Source organism: Erythranthe guttata, chromosome 14 (assembly GCF_056151865.1).
Source record: "Erythranthe guttata isolate IM_541 chromosome 14, IM_541, whole genome shotgun sequence".
NCBI lineage: Eukaryota > Viridiplantae > Streptophyta > Magnoliopsida > Lamiales > Phrymaceae > Erythranthe > Erythranthe guttata.
The window spans coordinates 2,126,726-2,145,796 of record NC_142546.1 but is presented as its reverse complement, the minus strand read 5'-3'; the positions used below and the strand labels follow the sequence as shown (position 1 = coordinate 2,145,796).

The 19,071-nt window shown below is 30.2% G+C and overlaps 2 protein-coding genes across 2 annotated transcripts; both read right to left on the bottom strand.

The window, feature by feature from the left end:
* Positions 1-6,709: 6,709 nt before the first annotated feature.
* ARA4 (P-loop containing nucleoside triphosphate hydrolases superfamily protein) lies at positions 6,710-8,882 on the bottom strand. The gene is made up of 2 exons (XM_012987534.2): positions 8,421-8,882; positions 6,710-7,183 (listed from the first exon to the last, which is right to left on the bottom strand). Exons 1-2 carry the CDS (start codon positions 8,755-8,757, stop codon positions 6,858-6,860), a joined length of 663 nt encoding a protein of 220 aa, XP_012842988.1. The 5' UTR covers positions 8,758-8,882; the 3' UTR covers positions 6,710-6,857.
* A 1,971-nt stretch (positions 8,883-10,853) lies between these two features.
* On the bottom strand, positions 10,854-18,219 carry LOC105963371 (basic helix-loop-helix (bHLH) DNA-binding superfamily protein). The gene is made up of 6 exons (XM_088814513.1): positions 17,649-18,219; positions 12,780-13,099; positions 12,527-12,655; positions 11,479-11,544; positions 11,235-11,303; positions 10,854-11,119 (listed from the first exon to the last, which is right to left on the bottom strand). The coding sequence occupies exons 1-6, from the start codon at positions 18,109-18,111 to the stop codon at positions 11,060-11,062; spliced, it is 1,107 nt and encodes a 368-aa protein (XP_088670639.1). The 5' UTR covers positions 18,112-18,219; the 3' UTR covers positions 10,854-11,059.
* Between the last annotated feature and the right edge of the window lie 852 nt (positions 18,220-19,071).

Genomic DNA, 19,071 nt, shown 5'->3' with positions numbered 1-19,071 from the left:
TAAAGTGCGCAAAACACGATATCAAGATTATGTGAAATCATTTAAAACATATGGTATAACTCTATTTCTTGGATTGCAATATAATCTACTACACCATGTGAATCTTTTGCAAAATAACTGAGGTAACAACAAACACGGTAGGAGAGAAGTAACACAATAAATATTCAAATAACCTGCAAGTTTATCATTAATGACGTTCAATTAGTGATATATGCACATTACTCAAACAACAATAAAACTTATAAATAAAGATATATGATGTATACGCCACTACCAGTACCGATACCAATGTTGATACCAATACCGATACCAATACTGATACCAATACTGTTACTAATAGTGATATTAATTCGATTAATACTAATATTAATACTAATACTTATTATACTAATAATAAATACTAATACTAATACTAATACTAATACTAATTAATACTAATAATAATACTACTAATACTAATACTAATACTAATACTAATACTAAGGGCTCGTTCGGTTACTGCTATAAGGTTCTACTGACTAAGTAGTAGGGGCTAATAGCATGTTCGATTGGTAAGATTCACAATTTTTTGAATCCGCTACTAAAATAAAAGCCCGCTATTAAATGCTACTATTTCTTTAAATAAGTAGCACCCCTCCCCCTGAGATTAATTTAATAGGGGTGACTAAAAAGGAAAAAGAGAATTTTATCCTTAAAATCATATCTTATTATTGTAAACTAAATGGTTTATAGACAATTCATATATAATAACCAATTTTAACAAATTTAATAGAAAGTCTAATCTAAGAAACCGAACATGCTACTAACTAAATAATTAATTAGTCAGTAGGGAGTTAATCCATTCTCATGTAATCCAATCTAATCCAATATAGGTAAAGCCCTAATACTAATACTAATGTTAATACTAATGTTAATACTAATAGTGATACTAAGGCTAATATTGGTAATAATACTGGTACTAATATTAATACTAATACTAATACTAATAATAAAACTAATACTAATAATAAAACTAATACTAATACTAATATTCATATTGATACTAATAGCAATACTAAGAATAAGACTAATATTGATACTAATACTAATAATAATATTGATACTTACATTGGTAATTATTGTGATACTAATACTAATACTAATATTAATACTAATACTAATATTAATACTAATACTAATACTAATACTAATACTAATACTAATAATAATACTAATACTAATACTAATACTAATATTAATATTGATACTAATACTAATACATATACTAATATTAATACTAATACCGATAATAATACTTATATTAATACTAATACTGATACTAATAATAATACCCATACTCACACCAATACTAATACTAATACTAATAATAATACTATTACTAATACTAATATTCATATTGATACTAATACTAATACTATAAGAATAATACTAATACTAAGAATAATACTAATATTGATACTAATACTGATACTTACATTGATAATGATAGTTATATTGATACTAATATTAATACTAATACAAATACTAATACTAATACGAAGAATAAGACTAATACTGATACTAATAGTGATACTAATAGTGATATTGATACTAATATTAATACTAATTGTAATACTAATACTAATACTAACACTAATACTGATACTAATAACAATAATAATTCTGATACTAATACTAATACTTATACTCATACTGATACTCATAGTAATATTATATTAATACTGATAGTAATACTGATACTGATATTGACATTAATACTGATACTCATAGCAATATTAATATTAATACTAAAACTAAAACTAATACTTATATTGATATTGATAATGATACTAATACCGATACTCATAGTAATACTAATACTAATACTGATACTCATACTAATATTGATACTCATACTCATACTGGTACTCGTACTAATATTGATACTAATATTGATATTGATATTGATACTGATATTGATACTGATACTGATACTGATAGTGATAGTGATATTAATATCGATGCTGATACTGATATTGATATTGATATTGATACTGATATTGATATTGATACTGATAGTGATATTAATATCGATGCTGATACTGATATTGATACTGATACTGATACTCATATTTATACTGATATTGATACAAATGTTTATACTGATATTGATACTAATACTGATACGGATACGAATACTGAAACTAAAACTGAAACTGATACTGAGACAGATATTGATACTGATAATGATACTGATATTGATACTGATACTGATACTGATACTGAAACCGATACCGATACCGATGCCAATACGGATACTGATGCCAATACTAATGCCGATACCGATATTGATACTGATACTGATACTGATATTTAGACTAATATTGATACTGATATTTAGACTAATATTAGTACTAATATAAATACTAATACTAAAACTAATATTAACAGTAATATTAATGCTAATATTAATACTAATACTATTAGTAATACTATTACTAATACTAATATTAATACTAATATGTTAATATTGTTAATGTAAATGCTAATGTACATATTCTAGTGCTAATACTAATTTTAATGTTAATATTAATATGGATATACTTATGCTGATTATAATTGTAATACTAATATTATCCAAATCCTTATCCTATTCCTAATCCTATTCATAACACTAATCATGATCCTAATCCTAATCATAATTCTAATCCTAAACCTATTTCTAACATTAATTATAATCCTAATAATTTTACTACTAATAATACTAATGTTAATGCTAATGTTAATTCTAATTTTAATTCTAACCATAATCCTAATCCTAATGCTAATTATAATCATAATACTAATACATGTCACTAATTGTAGTACTGATCAATAATCATAACCTTAATTATAATTTTAATACTAATATTAATCATGATCCTAACTATTCCTAATATGAATTCTAATGATATATTAACCCTAATTACAACTCGAATCCGAATCCTAGTATGAATACTAATACTAATTCAAAAAATATTAATAATAATTCTAATTTTAATACTAATCTTAATCACAGTCCTAATTCTGATTTTGCATCAATGTTTTTGCTATTATCTATTATTTTTTATAAAAAACAACTCTATTCAATCTCGCAACTTTTATATCTAATTCCTTATGTGTGGTACCTGAAACATCAAGAAACACATATTAAATATATTAGAAATCAATATTTAATTATATTATCAAACTGACATTAAAATTATTTAAAATAATATAAGGGTATAAGCAAATATTAAGACGTGAAAAGAACGAATCGTTGTTAATAGGATAAATTACGAAAATCCTCATGAAATTAGGCTAAATTACATAAAACACCCCCACTTATCGGTAATTACCATAATCCCCCAGATGGTTTATGTCTTACACGACCCCCTTATGGTGTGATTTTTTACGAAATCTTTTTTATTCCATGTAATATCCCAAAATTTGTGGATTCTACCCTTGCAGACGTGACATTTCTTTTATCTTACTTTTTAAATACAAAAATTACCCTATGGGGAGCTAATAGTAATACTAAAAAGTTGTGAAGATGTTATTTAAGAAGAATAAATATTTCGTGTAAAGACAAAGTTCCTCTACAGGGTAATTTTGTATTCAAAAAGTATCATAAACAAATGTCGTGTGCAGGATAGAATCTGTATTTTTTGGGGAATATTCCACGTAGTAAAAAAAAATTGCTTGAACAATCATACCGTAATGGGGTCGATGTAAGACGGAAACAAACATTAGGAAAATTTTGGTAATTACGAATATGATATTAAATTAGTAAAAAAGATAAACATATTTTCTGGTCATGTTCAGGTAAAATGTATAATATCATGAAATAATTTATTCTGCAATATTTTTATTATATAAATCCAAGTTTATGAATTAAAATACAAAATTTTCGTAACACCATCAATCATACAATTATAATAAGTGAAGATTTTAAATTGAATTTAAATATATTTAAATTAAATTAATTACTATTAAAATTAAATTAAAAAATAAAACTATTTAAAGTTTCCAAGAAAGTTGATATATTTAGAGCATTTTATAAATGATATGATATAAATATATAATAAAATAATTTAATATCTTTTTAATTTTGGAAAATGGTGACATGTTTTTTGATGATTTATTTCCACCAATCAATTTGCCACATGGGATGAAATTGAATACATGTCACCAATTGAAATTGACAAATGTCATTCAATTAGGTGCGGAATTCAACTTTTATATATTATATAGATGCTCAATTACCAACCCACATAACAAAAAAATTACGCAGAAAGGATAGTACATTATAGTACATTTCACAAGACATAATTAAAAAAATTGACATAATTATAGGGACAAGACAGAGAGATACAGAGATGTATTTAGTTTGAGACTCATTGTTTACAACGTAACAAACATAATTCGAGACTTATTATCATCACACAGATTAGACAAATTAGTTGGAGAATCGGGATGTATAACTATTTTGAAATGTGACCACATGCATTTTTTCTAAGTTTTCTCTACCTAGTATTTTTTTCACACATTGTCCTAAAATTTCGGAGGCATTAGCATATTTTATAGAGATCGTCTCCAACCAACAGACTCGTGTTTTTAGAAACTGAATATATGAGTTTTATTACTATCAATGTAAGTGTTAACAAGTTTGTTGGATAGGTTTACAAATAAAATATTTCTCATCTTTAACTACTACTCAACTCCTAATGCATAGTCGTAATTGATTTAATCGTAGGGTTAACAGTGACTCAATGAATGTTTTAGATACATTCTAGAATGACTAGAAATATCTACAACTTGACAACTTTCTACATATTTCTACAATATTATCTACATATAAAAGTGGTCTACTATGCATTTTTAATGGATTTCTTGGTTTAGTGAAAACCTCTTCTTCTTCCTCATTCCATCCGTTTCATGTATTTTGATTTTTGAGGTTAATGCACACTAATTAAGAAAGTTATCTTCTGAAAAATGCGTACCATTTAAAAAAGTTATTAAATACTATTGATTTTCGGGAAAAAATCTTATCAGGATAGAACTAAGGTATCAAGTATTGCTAAAAAAACACATCTCAAGTGCCGAAAACGAAGGCGTAGAAGTCAAAGTCGTTGTGGGTGAATCAATAGGTATTCACTCTCGTGTCTACACTCGAACACCAACAATGTACTTATAATTCACTCTAAAACACGATTCCCGCTACCATCAAAGCATAGCCGATTTTTTTTGGAACGTGTTTGTGTGTATATTCGAACGGAAGAAGTATTCGGGCTTCCAAATGCGGGCCCCACATCGGCTCACCATATATTGGTATTGGGGCCCACGGGAGAGAGGCTATCTTTCACAATCACTCTTTATCTTCACCTATATATATATATATATATGTTATATATATCTCCACACACACAATCATGGAATGTTCTTTTTGCTATGGATGATGATATATTGGATGTAGAATCTTTCACAATATTTCAAATTTGGTGGAATTGAAATGGTATTTTATAATGGATACTAAGGCCAAAATCACTATCTTCAAAACCCCACTTATTTTTTTTTTTATTTTTTTTTTATTTTTATTTTTTTTTGGTAATGCAGGAACCCGCAGCCAACCATATAGGTGCACTGGGTAAACCTACACTCTCGTATAATAGCTTGCAAACCATACGAGAGATGTAAACCACACTAGGCTAACCATGTGTGACAAGCTCGACCTAGCGACCGTTGGCAAGGGGATTCGAACTTGGGTCAATTGACCCAAGCTCTCTTGCTCCAACCGCTAGGCCACCCTTGCGGGTAAACCCCACTTATTTCTCTATTATTGCTGGTGGTGGTGGTTGTGGTTATGGTGTTGGGGTGGTGGGGGGACTGCACTGCACGAAAATCATATATTAAGCTTGAAAAATAAAATATATTATTATTTGATACTGGTTAAATCTATCTGTTAATGTACCTCAATTTTCAAACTCAATTATATCATTATTAAAAAAAATCTCATTTATAAAGCAAACTTACCATAAACAAACTCGAACACAAAATTTCAGTCTATGAGATGCTACACTGCTGAAAGATTGTGATTTTGCACCATAAATCTATACAAATAGGTCAAATTACAGTGATCCCTCTAAGTTATGGTCAAATTACGAAATCCCCCTTATTTTTTGGTAATTACAGTTACTCCTCAACTATATAATATTTTACGAAAAAACCCTTTTAGAGATAAATTTAGGGATGTTCAATCGGTAAAACCGAACCGAAATTTCGGTACGCCATTTCATACCATTTATCGAACTGAATATACGATTTGGTTCGGTAAATAACCGAATTCCATAAATTTTGTGTCAAAATATTTAAAGGGATGGGGTGGCCATAATTTGCTCTTAAAAATAATAACTCACGGAGCACACATACACATGAGTGTGTGTTATTATGTATAGATTAATGGTAGAAAAACACCGGATATATTTCACCGGTGTAGCATCTACAAAACCCAAAATCCAACACACATCCATCAGCACACACAAACACAAAATCACGCGCACATAATACACACACTAACACACACCCGAAAAATCAGAAACAAACATACGAACACGAATGCAAGCGCAAAAGAGCAAATCAAATATCTATACTTTGAAATCCCTTGAGCATCAAATCAAAATACTCTTTAAAATATAAAACACAAAAAAAAATATAAAAAAAATCCCATATTTAGATCATTATATAGAGTATCCAATTCTAATCAATAAAGAAGAAACAAATAGAAGAATAGTATTAGAAAAATATAAAAATTCAACCAAAAACAAAGGCGGCCTTGCTTGCCTTGAGTTCGGTTTTTTCTTTCACCTGGAACAGCAAGAATAAGACCCCCCACTCTTCTTCGATCCATCACCGCTGCCGTTATTGACAATGGACACTCGATTTACAGACAACTCCGCTTTGTAAGAATCCGAATTCAAAACCTTCCTGCTCACGTTATTATAAATCTCGCGTATGACTATTTCAAAAGCCTTTCTAACATTCGTCGAATCCAAAGCAGAGGTCTCCATGAAAAACAAGCCTTCGGATTCCGCAAGGCTCTTGCCTTCTTCGACGCTCACGTCTCTGATATTTCCCAAGTCGCATTTGTTTCCGACCAGCATTTTTGCAACAGTCGTGTCGGAATGCGCTGCATGAAAGAGTTTTTTTGTTTTGATCAGATTTATCCATTGTCATTCCTATAGATCGATGACGTGGCATATTTCAAATTTTATCACAAACGTATGACCTATTTATAGTAAAAGAAAATTAAGACTAAACTAGATGGATCGACGTAGTTGTACATGCATTATATCTGAGCCAAACAAAGCCTAATCAACGATCCAACGAGAGGAGACTAAAGACTCCAATACAACTATGCTCCAGAGTTACTATGTAAATAAATAAACATTATCTCAATGAGTCGAATTGTCACATGCGCAGAAACATGTGAGTCGTGACGCTTCGATATGTATACATTGAAAAAATTCACACTCTCGGTTAAAATTCATTCTAAAATCACAGATTCCTTACGAAATCTCACAACCAATAATAGAATTTTTCCAACATTTCCATGTTAACATAGCCAAATTTAGCAAAAAAATTAACACATTGCAACGACGCCTACATTTTAGAAAACGGTAAATATCATTCGTTAATCACGACCGTATATTAGTCATCATTCATAGCTTATTTTTTCAACTCTCACATTGAGAATAAAATTAATACGACTAAAATTTTAAATTTCCCTATTAAAACTTTTAATTTCGCAGCTCGGCCGATCGTATCCATTGACATATTGAATTTGATTTTTTTTCGCTATAATTCCACATACGAAAATACTGAAGAAAAAAATTACCCTGGTCTAAGCGAAAGTCCTAATCATCGACATATATCACATTTTTTCGCACAACTTTAAGGATAATATAAGTCAGATCTGCCCCAATTTCTACTCTAGCTTTCGTCGAATTCATCGAGAGGAATACTTGATATATAATTGGTTTGAATTAATTAAAGATCATATAGAAATCCAAAATCCTACAGGAATTTCTAGCAACCAAAAGCATTCTGCAATCAGAACTACATCAAACACCAATAACCCCTTTCGAGTTTCTCGGTTTCAATTTCCATAACTATTCCGATGACAGACGAGCAATTGAGCAAAATCGACGAACAATTGAGCAAAATCGACGAACAATTCAGCAAAATCGACGAACAATTGAGCAAAATTGACGAACAATTGAGCAAAATCGATGAACAATTGAGCAAAATCTATGAACAATTAAGCAAAATCGACGAACAATTGAGCAAAATCCAGGAACAATTGAGCAAAATCGACGAACAATTGAGCACAAAAATAAAATTGAGAGAAGAAGAAAAAAGCGTACTCTTGAGCTCATCGAGCCAGCGGGGAACACTGTCGAAAGTTGACCTCCGGGTGATGTCGTAGACGACGAGTGCGCCGAACGCGCCGCGGTAGTAGGCGGAAGTGACGGCGCGGAACCTCTCCTGTCCGGCGGTGTCCCAAATCTGAGCCTTGACTTCCTTGCCGTCGATTTCGAGGGTTTGCGTCTGGAATTCAACCCCGATGGTGGCCTTTGAGTGCATGCTGAACTCATTTCTGGCGTAGCGGGAGAGCAGGTTCGATTTGCCGACGGCGGAATCGCCGATTATCACCACCTTGAACAAGTACTCCTCCCCCTCCTCGTCTGAAGATGAACCCATTCGATTTGAGATTAAAAAAAATAAAAAAGTTTAGAGAGAGAAAGATGAGAGAGAGAGAGAGAGAGAGAGAGAGAGAGAGTGGTGAAGATGATGAATGATGATTAATGAGAGCTGTCAAATGGGAGATGACAGGTTTTAAGACAGGAATGCGCGCATAATGGCGTTTTGGTGTGTGGGGCCCGCACGGGGGTGTGGTATTATATTTATAACGGTTGTTTTTATTAATTTTATTATTATTATTATAATCCTCTTTTAATTATTATTTTTTTAATTATTAATTTTCCTCCTTTGATTATGGGTTAGTAGTAATAAGACAAAATGGAGTAAAGTAATGGAAAAGAAAATTAAAATTATAATAATGAAAAAGTGGAGATTGACATTAAGGACTTTCAAATGGCAAGTATTTTTTGTAACGTAATTAGATGATTTTAGGTATTTATTTATATGATTTAAGTAATAAAATCAGGTGTATAATATATAGTTCATTCAATTTGCTTATTTGGGTATCTTTGGATTATATGATTTTCTTTTTTTAATTCTTGAGTCAAACATTAAGACATTGTTTTGGCTACATGGATTATATTAATTTATACTTTACATTGCATCAATTACATATATATTACTAAATAATTATTTAATTAGTAAGGTGCTCGATTTTAAAATCGTCATTTTAGGGGGCCTAAGAAAATTCGATAAAAAGTAGCCATCGATGTATCTATATTATTTATTTTTCTTCTAATTAATAGATTTTTTTTTTCAAAAAAAAAATAAATATTTATCTTGAATAAGGTTTATTGAAATTTTTAAGTGATTTTAATTTTTAAATAAAAATTGTGGGTTCTTTCGTAAGTGGGCTTGGCTAGAAACCCCTCGTCATAATGGGCTCAATAATTGGGCCGGACACATATTATTCGAATTTGTTTGGGCCGAGCTAACCGTAATAGCCGAAGATGAAGCACGGCTCGGAGTTTGTATTTTTTACATTGTTACTCCTACGGGTGAAAGTTGAAACGGTATTTTCAATTTTCGCCGTTTCCGATCCAAAAAGATTCGATTTTGGAATAACCTTTTGCATTCCAATTTTTGAAATTCCGATTTCCGACGTTTTCGGTTTTTTTTAACTGGAATTGGAATTATATGAAAAATAGTTGGAATTTTCGATTTTCGATTCGATTTAATTTGCAAAATAAATTCCAAAAATACCGATTAATTTTGCAAAAATTACACTAATATATATATATATATATATATATATATATATATATATATATATATATATATATATATATATATATATATATATATATATATATATATATATATATATATATATATATATATATAGTGTAATATATGTATATATATTACAGAGAGAGAGACTCCAACATTCCCCGCCGTTGCCATCACCGAAACTCTTCCATACACAGCGACACACAGGCGCACACACCCACACAGTGGCACACACACATGCACGCGCACGCGCACACGCTCATATAATCACATTCACGAACACTATTTGTTTGGAAACTGATATTTACGTATTTTGTTGGTTCACTTTGTTTAACTATAGGATCTGGTACATATATGATTGCAAATAGGTCAGTATTCCATGATAGATGACCACCGAACATAACTAAACTCCGTAACTAAGCTATTTGTGTAATACTTGGTCTAGCTAAGCTCTCTAAGCTCTAGAAAAAGGACCTTTAGTAAATAACAAAAACTAACGTATCCTTTTTGCTACAAAAAATATTTTTGAGGGAGAAGAAACTAATTTTCCCTTATTTCAAATTATTCTTCTAAAATACTTTTTCTCCTCTTAATACTTCGAGACATGATTTGACTGTTACATTAAAAAGTTTATATCGTTGCAAAATATAAACAAAAATTACTTTCATTAAAATAAACGTAATCACAAATTCTGAACAAATATTTTTGAAGATATTACAATAAAAAGTTACAAGAAAAATTAAAAACTTAAACTTCACATAAGTTCAAAATAAAAAAAAATGATGATTCATGGAATTTACATACATACCCTTCAAAAATTTAGAAGCAACAACACATATTCCGCTTTTAACCTTAAAGATAATAAGTTGTTCCTCTATATACATATCTGATATAGTATTTCCAATGAAAAGTTGCTTCTAATTAATAATTAAGTGGATGCTTTCATGCATGACTAGCTAAATCAATGTATAATAATATTATTTTAATAATAATAATAATAATAATAATAATAATAATAATAATAATAATAATAATAATAAAAACAAAAATAATAATAATAATTTTGGTCGTGTTAGGAATCTCTGGTCTTCTTGCATCCACACGTACAACTATCAAGTTCAGTGTGCAGTTTCTGTAATATATATAACACACATAAATTTACTAATTCGAATAACAATTTTCATTGCACTGTGTTTAATATCAAATAATTGCAAAAAAATAAAAACAAATAAAAAATGTTTACTTACCTGAACCTGATTTTGAAGAGTTTTTATGTGTTGGACAGCTAAATCTAGCATGTCTGCATAGCTAGTTTGCTGCAAGGAATAAATGTGTTATATATATAGAAGTGCCGAACCGAACTGAAACCGAAACCGAAACCGAAACCGAAACCGAAACCAATCAGTATGAAAATATAGGTGCCGAATACAATAGACACTTAAAAGTATCGTCGATGTAAAACTACGCGTAGAGGCTGATTGAAAAACCTACCTTATCCATGTTCGGGACGAGATCTTGCAATTTCTTCAACTTTCCGCTAATCCGTGTTCTTCTTTCCTATAAAAAAATATTGCCCCAAGAATTCAAATTAACACACCACATGCCGGTTGAGAGAGAGAGAGAGAGAGAGAGAGAGAGAGAGAGAGAGAGAGAGAGAGAGAGAGAGAGAGAGAGAGAGAGAGAGAGAGAGAGAGAGAGAGAGAGAGAGAGAGAGGTGTTCGTTACACATGCCGTTTTGAGGACTAATTGCAATTATGTTTGAACCAGTTTGAATCGTCTACTCTATTTCGTATTTAGTGATTGTGAAATACCCTAATTCATCTCTCAAAACATAAATAAACCTTAAGTCCATGATTAGCAATATTGGGGATTTGTGCCCTAATTTTGAAATTAGTCTCTTTGCATTTACTGATTATTCTGAGATGCCCTATTTCGAAATTGGGGATTGTGGAATGCCCTAATTTTGAAATTACTCTCTATGTAATGTCAAAGATGTTTAATAAAAAAAAAACGAAAAAACAAAAAAAAAAATCATATCTCGTTTTGTAATTAGGATATTTCAAAACCCCCAATCTCGGAATTAGAGCATTTCTCAAATACAAGCAGAATAATTTCAAAATTAGGGCATTTCACGATCACTATATTCAAATTAGGGCATTCCTGAAACACTAATCCCGGAAATTGGGCATTTTACAATTACTAAATACAATAAAACTACTTTCAAAATTAGGGCATTCACAAACCCTAATCTAGAAATTAGGGTACTTCACAACCATAAATCAAATTAAATACTGAAGTGCATATTTCTATATTTTTTTAGGTGAACCTACTCCTAAACTTATCGTTCTTTGGATCAATTCGTAAATATTAGTCATTTCTCGTTTATTTTCGTATCCTTGTATTTCTATTTTTTTTTTATCTGTAAATTAAATGAAATATTAATGAACTTCCATATGATAACCAAAAAAAAAAAACAAGTGTAAAATTTAAAAAAAAACATGTTAATTAATTAGGAAATAAAAATAAAAATAGTACATACCCTTTCAGCAATGCTACGAGGATGCGTAGCGAAACCGCGCTTAGCACGAATCTTGCACGTGACAGAATCTTGTGGAATGTTTAGTAACTTATCCATCGATGCCATTTCTTGCGACATGCTGAAATGAAACTGATAACAAACATCGAAATTAATTATAATTAAACGTAATATAATTTCATAATCACGACTAAATACGCAAATCATAAAACAAAATTAAGGTCCGATAATTTAATTTGTTTTCTAAAATATTTACCTGAGAATCGATGTTATGAGCTCCATTGGGTTGGGCAACGGAGAAGATTATAGGATGAGTTTGGTCCCACGAGCCCAAGGCCCCATATCCACCGCCACTGCCGCTGCCACTGCCGGAGGCGGCAGAATACGAACGGGAAGATTTCCTCCGGTCGTTGTCGGAGGGGCCCGCATTATTATGATCTTCGGATATGCGAGAAAGACTAGCGGCAGACGGTGGTTGTTGGCCGGTGAAACTGAGCTGTGGGTTCAACCTTGACCGTCCACTCTCAGCTACCCCCTTGGCATTGTAACTACCTATCCCTCTTGTAATTGAAAATCCTGTTTTTATATTTTTCATTTTAAGAAAGTTAATTAATGTGTGTATATATATATATATATATATATATATATATATATATATATATATATTATATGTATATGCAAAAATCAACATGGAACAAAATTAATTGTTAGTCAAGGGATAATTAGTTTCACCTCTTAAAATTGTTATGTTATTGCAGCAAATTAGGTTTAAACTGTTATTAATTTTCTAATACTTGTACCGAAATCTTGAACGACATTTTTTATATATAAAAGGAAGAAACGTTAGGGCAACGTAAGAGACTCTAATGATATATTTGTAATTTTTTTATATTAATATTTTTTTCTCTTCATCTCCTATTTCGGCTATTTCTAGGTTTTTTCTTCTAACGATTTTCATAGCAAATCAGATTTGCGAATCCACTAGCTAAATTCTAATCCGTTCGGATAGTTTTTTTCATTTATCTTTTATGGTAATGAAGGAACTCGTAGCTAACCATATAGGTACACTGGGTAAACTTACACTCGTACAATAGCTTTAAACCATACGAGAGATGTAAACCACACTAGGCTAACCATGTGTGATCACAAGCTCGACCTAGCAACGGTGAGCAAAAGTCGAACTTGGGTCAATTGACGCAAATTTATTTGCTCCAACTACTAGGACGACATCCCTTGCGGGATCGACTTTTTTAATTCTTTCTCCCTCGCTTACACATCCCGATGTAGATATATATTTTTTTAATTTATACAATTCAATTATCATATATTTAAATTTTCTTCTCGTTTGCGATCCCGTACATCACACAGTGATAATCGATAGTTAGTTAACTAAGACAATATCAACAAAGTTCAAATTTTAGAAAAATGACCCATTTTATATTGATCAAGCTCTAAACCCTAATCCTTAAACCCTGACCCTAAACTTCATGTAACTATATATTTTTTCTTAAATTTATATATTTGCAATTTAAATAAATAAAAAATATATGTAAAATGTGAGTGTGAGTGGATTTGTGAAAACATTGGGCTAGTGGTGGTTTAATAAAGCAAAGATTTATGAGGCCACTTGCAAGGCACGTGACATCCACTTTCCATTGGGGTGCGTGAATACAATGTATCTAACTAATATTCACAAATTTGGATTCAGATTCATCGGAATCTGTCCACTTCCATGCAAAATTTTCAACTGTCAGTCTCCTATGTATACCCCAGGCCCTTTTTCGTAATTTTATATTCTTCAACTTGCAGCGTACTATTTTTTTTTATATTTTTTTATTCTAATAAATATTCTTGATTTATTATAAAAAGTTAAGAGGAAAAAAAGGCCTTTCCTTAATTAATTAGAGAATATTCCCTAAATGTACTCAAACACAATTTCTCAAATCATTTTATGACAATTAATAGAAATAAGGGATTTTTTCATTTTTATTTTTATTTTAATAAATATACCTTAACTTCATAAAATAACAAATATTTTTTTACCAACTAGTCATCACAAATAATAATAATAATAATAATAATAATAATAATAATAATAATAATAATAATAATAATAATAATAATAATAATAATAATAATGCAAGTGAGTTTTTATTAGTAAGATATATCCCAATCTCATGGAAAAATGCAAATATAACCTAGAAATTACCAATACATATCCTCCAAATTTATATTGTAAGTAGAACTTATGTATTTCAAGAAGTTTAAACCCTACACTAAGATGCAAGTACTATAATTGCGTCAAGATTGTTCGTTAAAAATTCGTTCGAACTCGGTTTATTAATTAGTTACACATTGAACCAAGTTTGAACCCATATATATATATATATATATATATATATATATATATATATATATATATATATATATATATATATATATATATAAAGGCTCAAAAATGTTAAAATGAGAAATTTGGCTTTAGCTCGACTAGATGTAAGTGGTACTCAAAATCAATTCCTGCACGATTTGATTATACATCATTTAAATTTGAATCGATTGTTTGTCGAACCAAGCTCAAGGAAAACTTTGAAAGCTCGTTAAAATTAAACTAAGACAAACTTGAACAAATATGCGTTCAGTCGACCTAATTTGTGTGAACTCAATTCGTCCACACCATACCCTAATAATCCATATTTTTTTAAAGAATGAATAAAGAAAACAATACAATATAATTTTTCGAGGCTAAACATCATCAACAAGTTGATGAGTTTTATGATATCTCAACGTACGGATATGAAATAAATAAAATTAAATATCAGCCAAGTTGATCGCTCAATTGTTAAAAAAAATAAATTAAAAAAATTATAAGTTTACTTTTTTTTTTTTTTTTTTGAGTAAATAAGTTTACTTTTAATTTATATTTAATTACCAACTGACTGTACTATATATGTGAACAAATAGTTATGAAACGAAAAAATTCCTATTTTTTTTTTAATTTGATCCACTAAATTTAAATACTAAAAAAATAATAATTTATATAAAATAAAAATAGGATATTAATTATCGAATGAATTTATTTAAATCGATCAAGAAGCACCGACTATGAAATGAATGCTACCATAACACAATTTTGGTTGGTCCACTAATACCATGTCACGTAGAGTGAGACAACCAAGAATTTATCTCTGCTAAAATTTACCGTTTTGCCCTTTGGCCATCTTATTTTTGTTCTTATTTTTAATATATATAAAGAAATGATGGTTGTCTTTAATTTACACTAATTAAGTAATTAATAATATTAAAATAAAGTCAATAATTAATTTATATCAATTTACATTAGTTGGAAACTATAATTATTAGGTGTTAGCCTTAATGACTTATATAGGAACCACTTAATATTGGAGGGGACTCAACCAAACATTCTTTTTTTATTAATATTAACAAAAAAATGAAATTTTTGGACAATTATATGTTCAAAATTCCACATTTAGCATCCATTGTCTTATATATAATCAAAATATAAAGTTCTTTTCATTATTTTAGAAGAGTCTACCTCTATTATAAACGATGAGAGAAGTGTCGATAAAGTATCAGCTGTCATGATTTAATTAGGTACGTAGAAGATTACACGAGCTAGTGGCGTATTAAATAAAATACAACTATTCTATTAAAATATTCAATCACCACATTGCTATCATAGTAGACTATATATATTATATGTCAAGTGTTAAAGGTGAAAAAAATGATAGAAAACTTAATAGGCATAAACTCATAATAAAGGTTAAAACCATGAAGTTGAAATTATTCATCAATAGGTTTTAAAAATATTTTAGAATCTCAAATATAAGATGGATAAAAGTTCGTTTTTTAATATTTCAGATATTTGTTTTTTTAATTTTTGCATAGTAATTAGTAAGAGAAGTGTCGGTAAAGTATCAGCTGTCATAATTTAACCGTGTCAGTAAAAGAGTACCCTAGTGGCTTCAAATAAAAACAAACTATTGTATTAAAATATTTAATTATGTAGTTGCTAGTATAGTAGTAGACTATGTCAAGAAGAGAAACACTTAATAGCCATAAACTCATAATAACGGTTAGAAACTATTTCAAATAATTTTATTTTCTTTTCAATTGGTTTAAAATATATATATTTAATAGCACAAACTACAAGGTAGATATTAGATGAAGTTCATTTTCACTATTTCAAAAAAAAAAAAAAAAAAAAACAAAGTCCTCTTTCTTTTTTACATAAGAATAAGAGAGTTGTCGGTAAAGTATCGTTTATTATGACTGTATCGTAAGAAGTTAATATTAGCTAGTGCCATATTAAATAAAATATATTTATTTGTATTAAATTATTGGATCATGCCATTTCTACTATGACAGACTATATACACGTCAAGTGGCAAGGTGAAATAACTTAAACAAACAATCAACTTGTTTATGTTTATTTTATTTATATTTTGTTATTTGGCAAGTTAACTTACTTTTAATTTTTTTCATGATTTGGAAGAAATTTCAACTTACATGTAAAATGTTTTATACTTGAGTTGACATTTGAAAACAAAAGCAAAAATAATACTTTGGAAATTAGAAGTAAAATGGTTTATAATTGTGTTGACATTTGAAAACAAATATATTGATTTGTAAATTAATTAAATTACATGTATTTTTTTTTTCTTTTATAGTTGTGTTGACATTTGAAAAGAAATATATTAATTTGTAAATAGTTAGCATTAAATTGATTAACTAAATGTAAATAATAATAATAAGAAGAAGAAGAAGAAGAATATACTAATTAATTATGCTCCACAATTAATTAAAAATTAAAAAAAAAAATTATAATATTTTCATTGGTTTGTTAGCAAGGAAGATATTAAAATGCATGTAAGGTGCAAAAAAATAACTTGAACAACCCTAATTTTTTTTTTTTTTAATTAATGTTATAATTTGATGGGACAAATAACACATAAACTATTATTTAGGATAATTTTAAGAGATTAAGTGACAAAATATTCAAAATTTGAGTGGCAAAAAATGTCAAAGTGATGAAGGTCAAAATGGTCATTTCACACACAAAGAACATCAAAAAAGCAAAGGCATTGAGAAAATACATACGTACCATTATTATTTTCAACAGCCGCAACAGATGCCAGCTGATTAAGAAATCCCGCCGGAGAACTGCTATGCCGCGCGAGCGAAGAAGAACCGCCGCCTCCGCCTCCGCCGCCGACGAATCCGTACGATGGCTGCAGCCCAATTGTGGTGTTGGCGGTCAATTTACCGAGCTCCTCCCTACTGTTTCGCCTCGAGGCGACGTCGTTTTGGTTCGCCATTGCAGCGGATTCGGAGGGGAAGAAATGGGCGGTAGGGTTGTGGTGATTCGGGGCTCCGAGTGCCGAGAATTCCCGGGTTGCCCCGATGACCGAGTCCACGGCGGAGTTGAGAATTGAGCTAGGAGCGGAACCGTACCGCATGAGTCCTCCGCCGTTGCCGTTGCCGTTTCCGTTTCCGCCGCCGCCTCCGCCTCCGCCGCTGCTGCCCATCGAGCCTTGTGGTGAAGAAGATGTGGAAGATGAATACATATTCGTTTTTGTACAATTAGAAGGGAAAAAAAAAAGGGCAAGTGAATTATGCAAGTTGTAGAGAGAGAAAGGGGGGAAGTTAGAGAGAGAGAGAGAGAGAGGGGATGGGATTTTAAAAAATGGGGAAGGGATGCAAGTTGATGAAGGAAAGTCTCTAGTGGGAGTGATAGTGTCACCGGTGGGTGACTTAAGTTTCGGACTACCCGGCCCACATGTTTTATGCCTCATCAACTTGTCTTTTGTCCCATATTATTTTAATTAATTAAAATTCATTTCTAGGCTTTTTTTAGGGTGGGGGCTATTTATTTTGACTACAAAAGAGTTGGTCAAATACTTGAGATTTTAAGGCCCAACTCTATGAGGCTAGGCCCGTTAATTCCAATATTAATGTATACTAGGTGATATAGCTGGATAATGTTTATTATCGACCCCGTAAGGGATGATTTAGTGGTTGGAGCAAGTGAATTCTTGTCAATATATTCATGTTCGAATTCCTTTTGTCAACTGTCGGTCCAGTGTTGTTTACGTCTCTCGTATGATATGCAAGCTACTATACGAAAGTGTAAATTTATCCAATGCACCTCGTATGATTTGCAAGCTATATGAGAGTGTGAATTTATTCAGTGCTACTATATGATTGGTTTTTTATGATTTTCAAGCTATTATACAAGTTTGTAGATCTATTCAATGTACCTATATGGTTGGTTGACTACATTATTCTAACACCTTTGAACATGTCTCGTCTCAAATTATAAACAAACACTACTTTTATTTTCAAATTAATCCATATTTTTTTCAAAATAAAATGAGAACAACTTTCAAAACGGGTCCAAACATTGCATATCTCTATAATTTCAAAAATTGATGCAACAAAATATGCAGCATTGTTGTCACACAATTAGAATCGTTATACCACCGATATCCAAAAACTATAATGTGAAATGTTGTTTCAGTTTATTA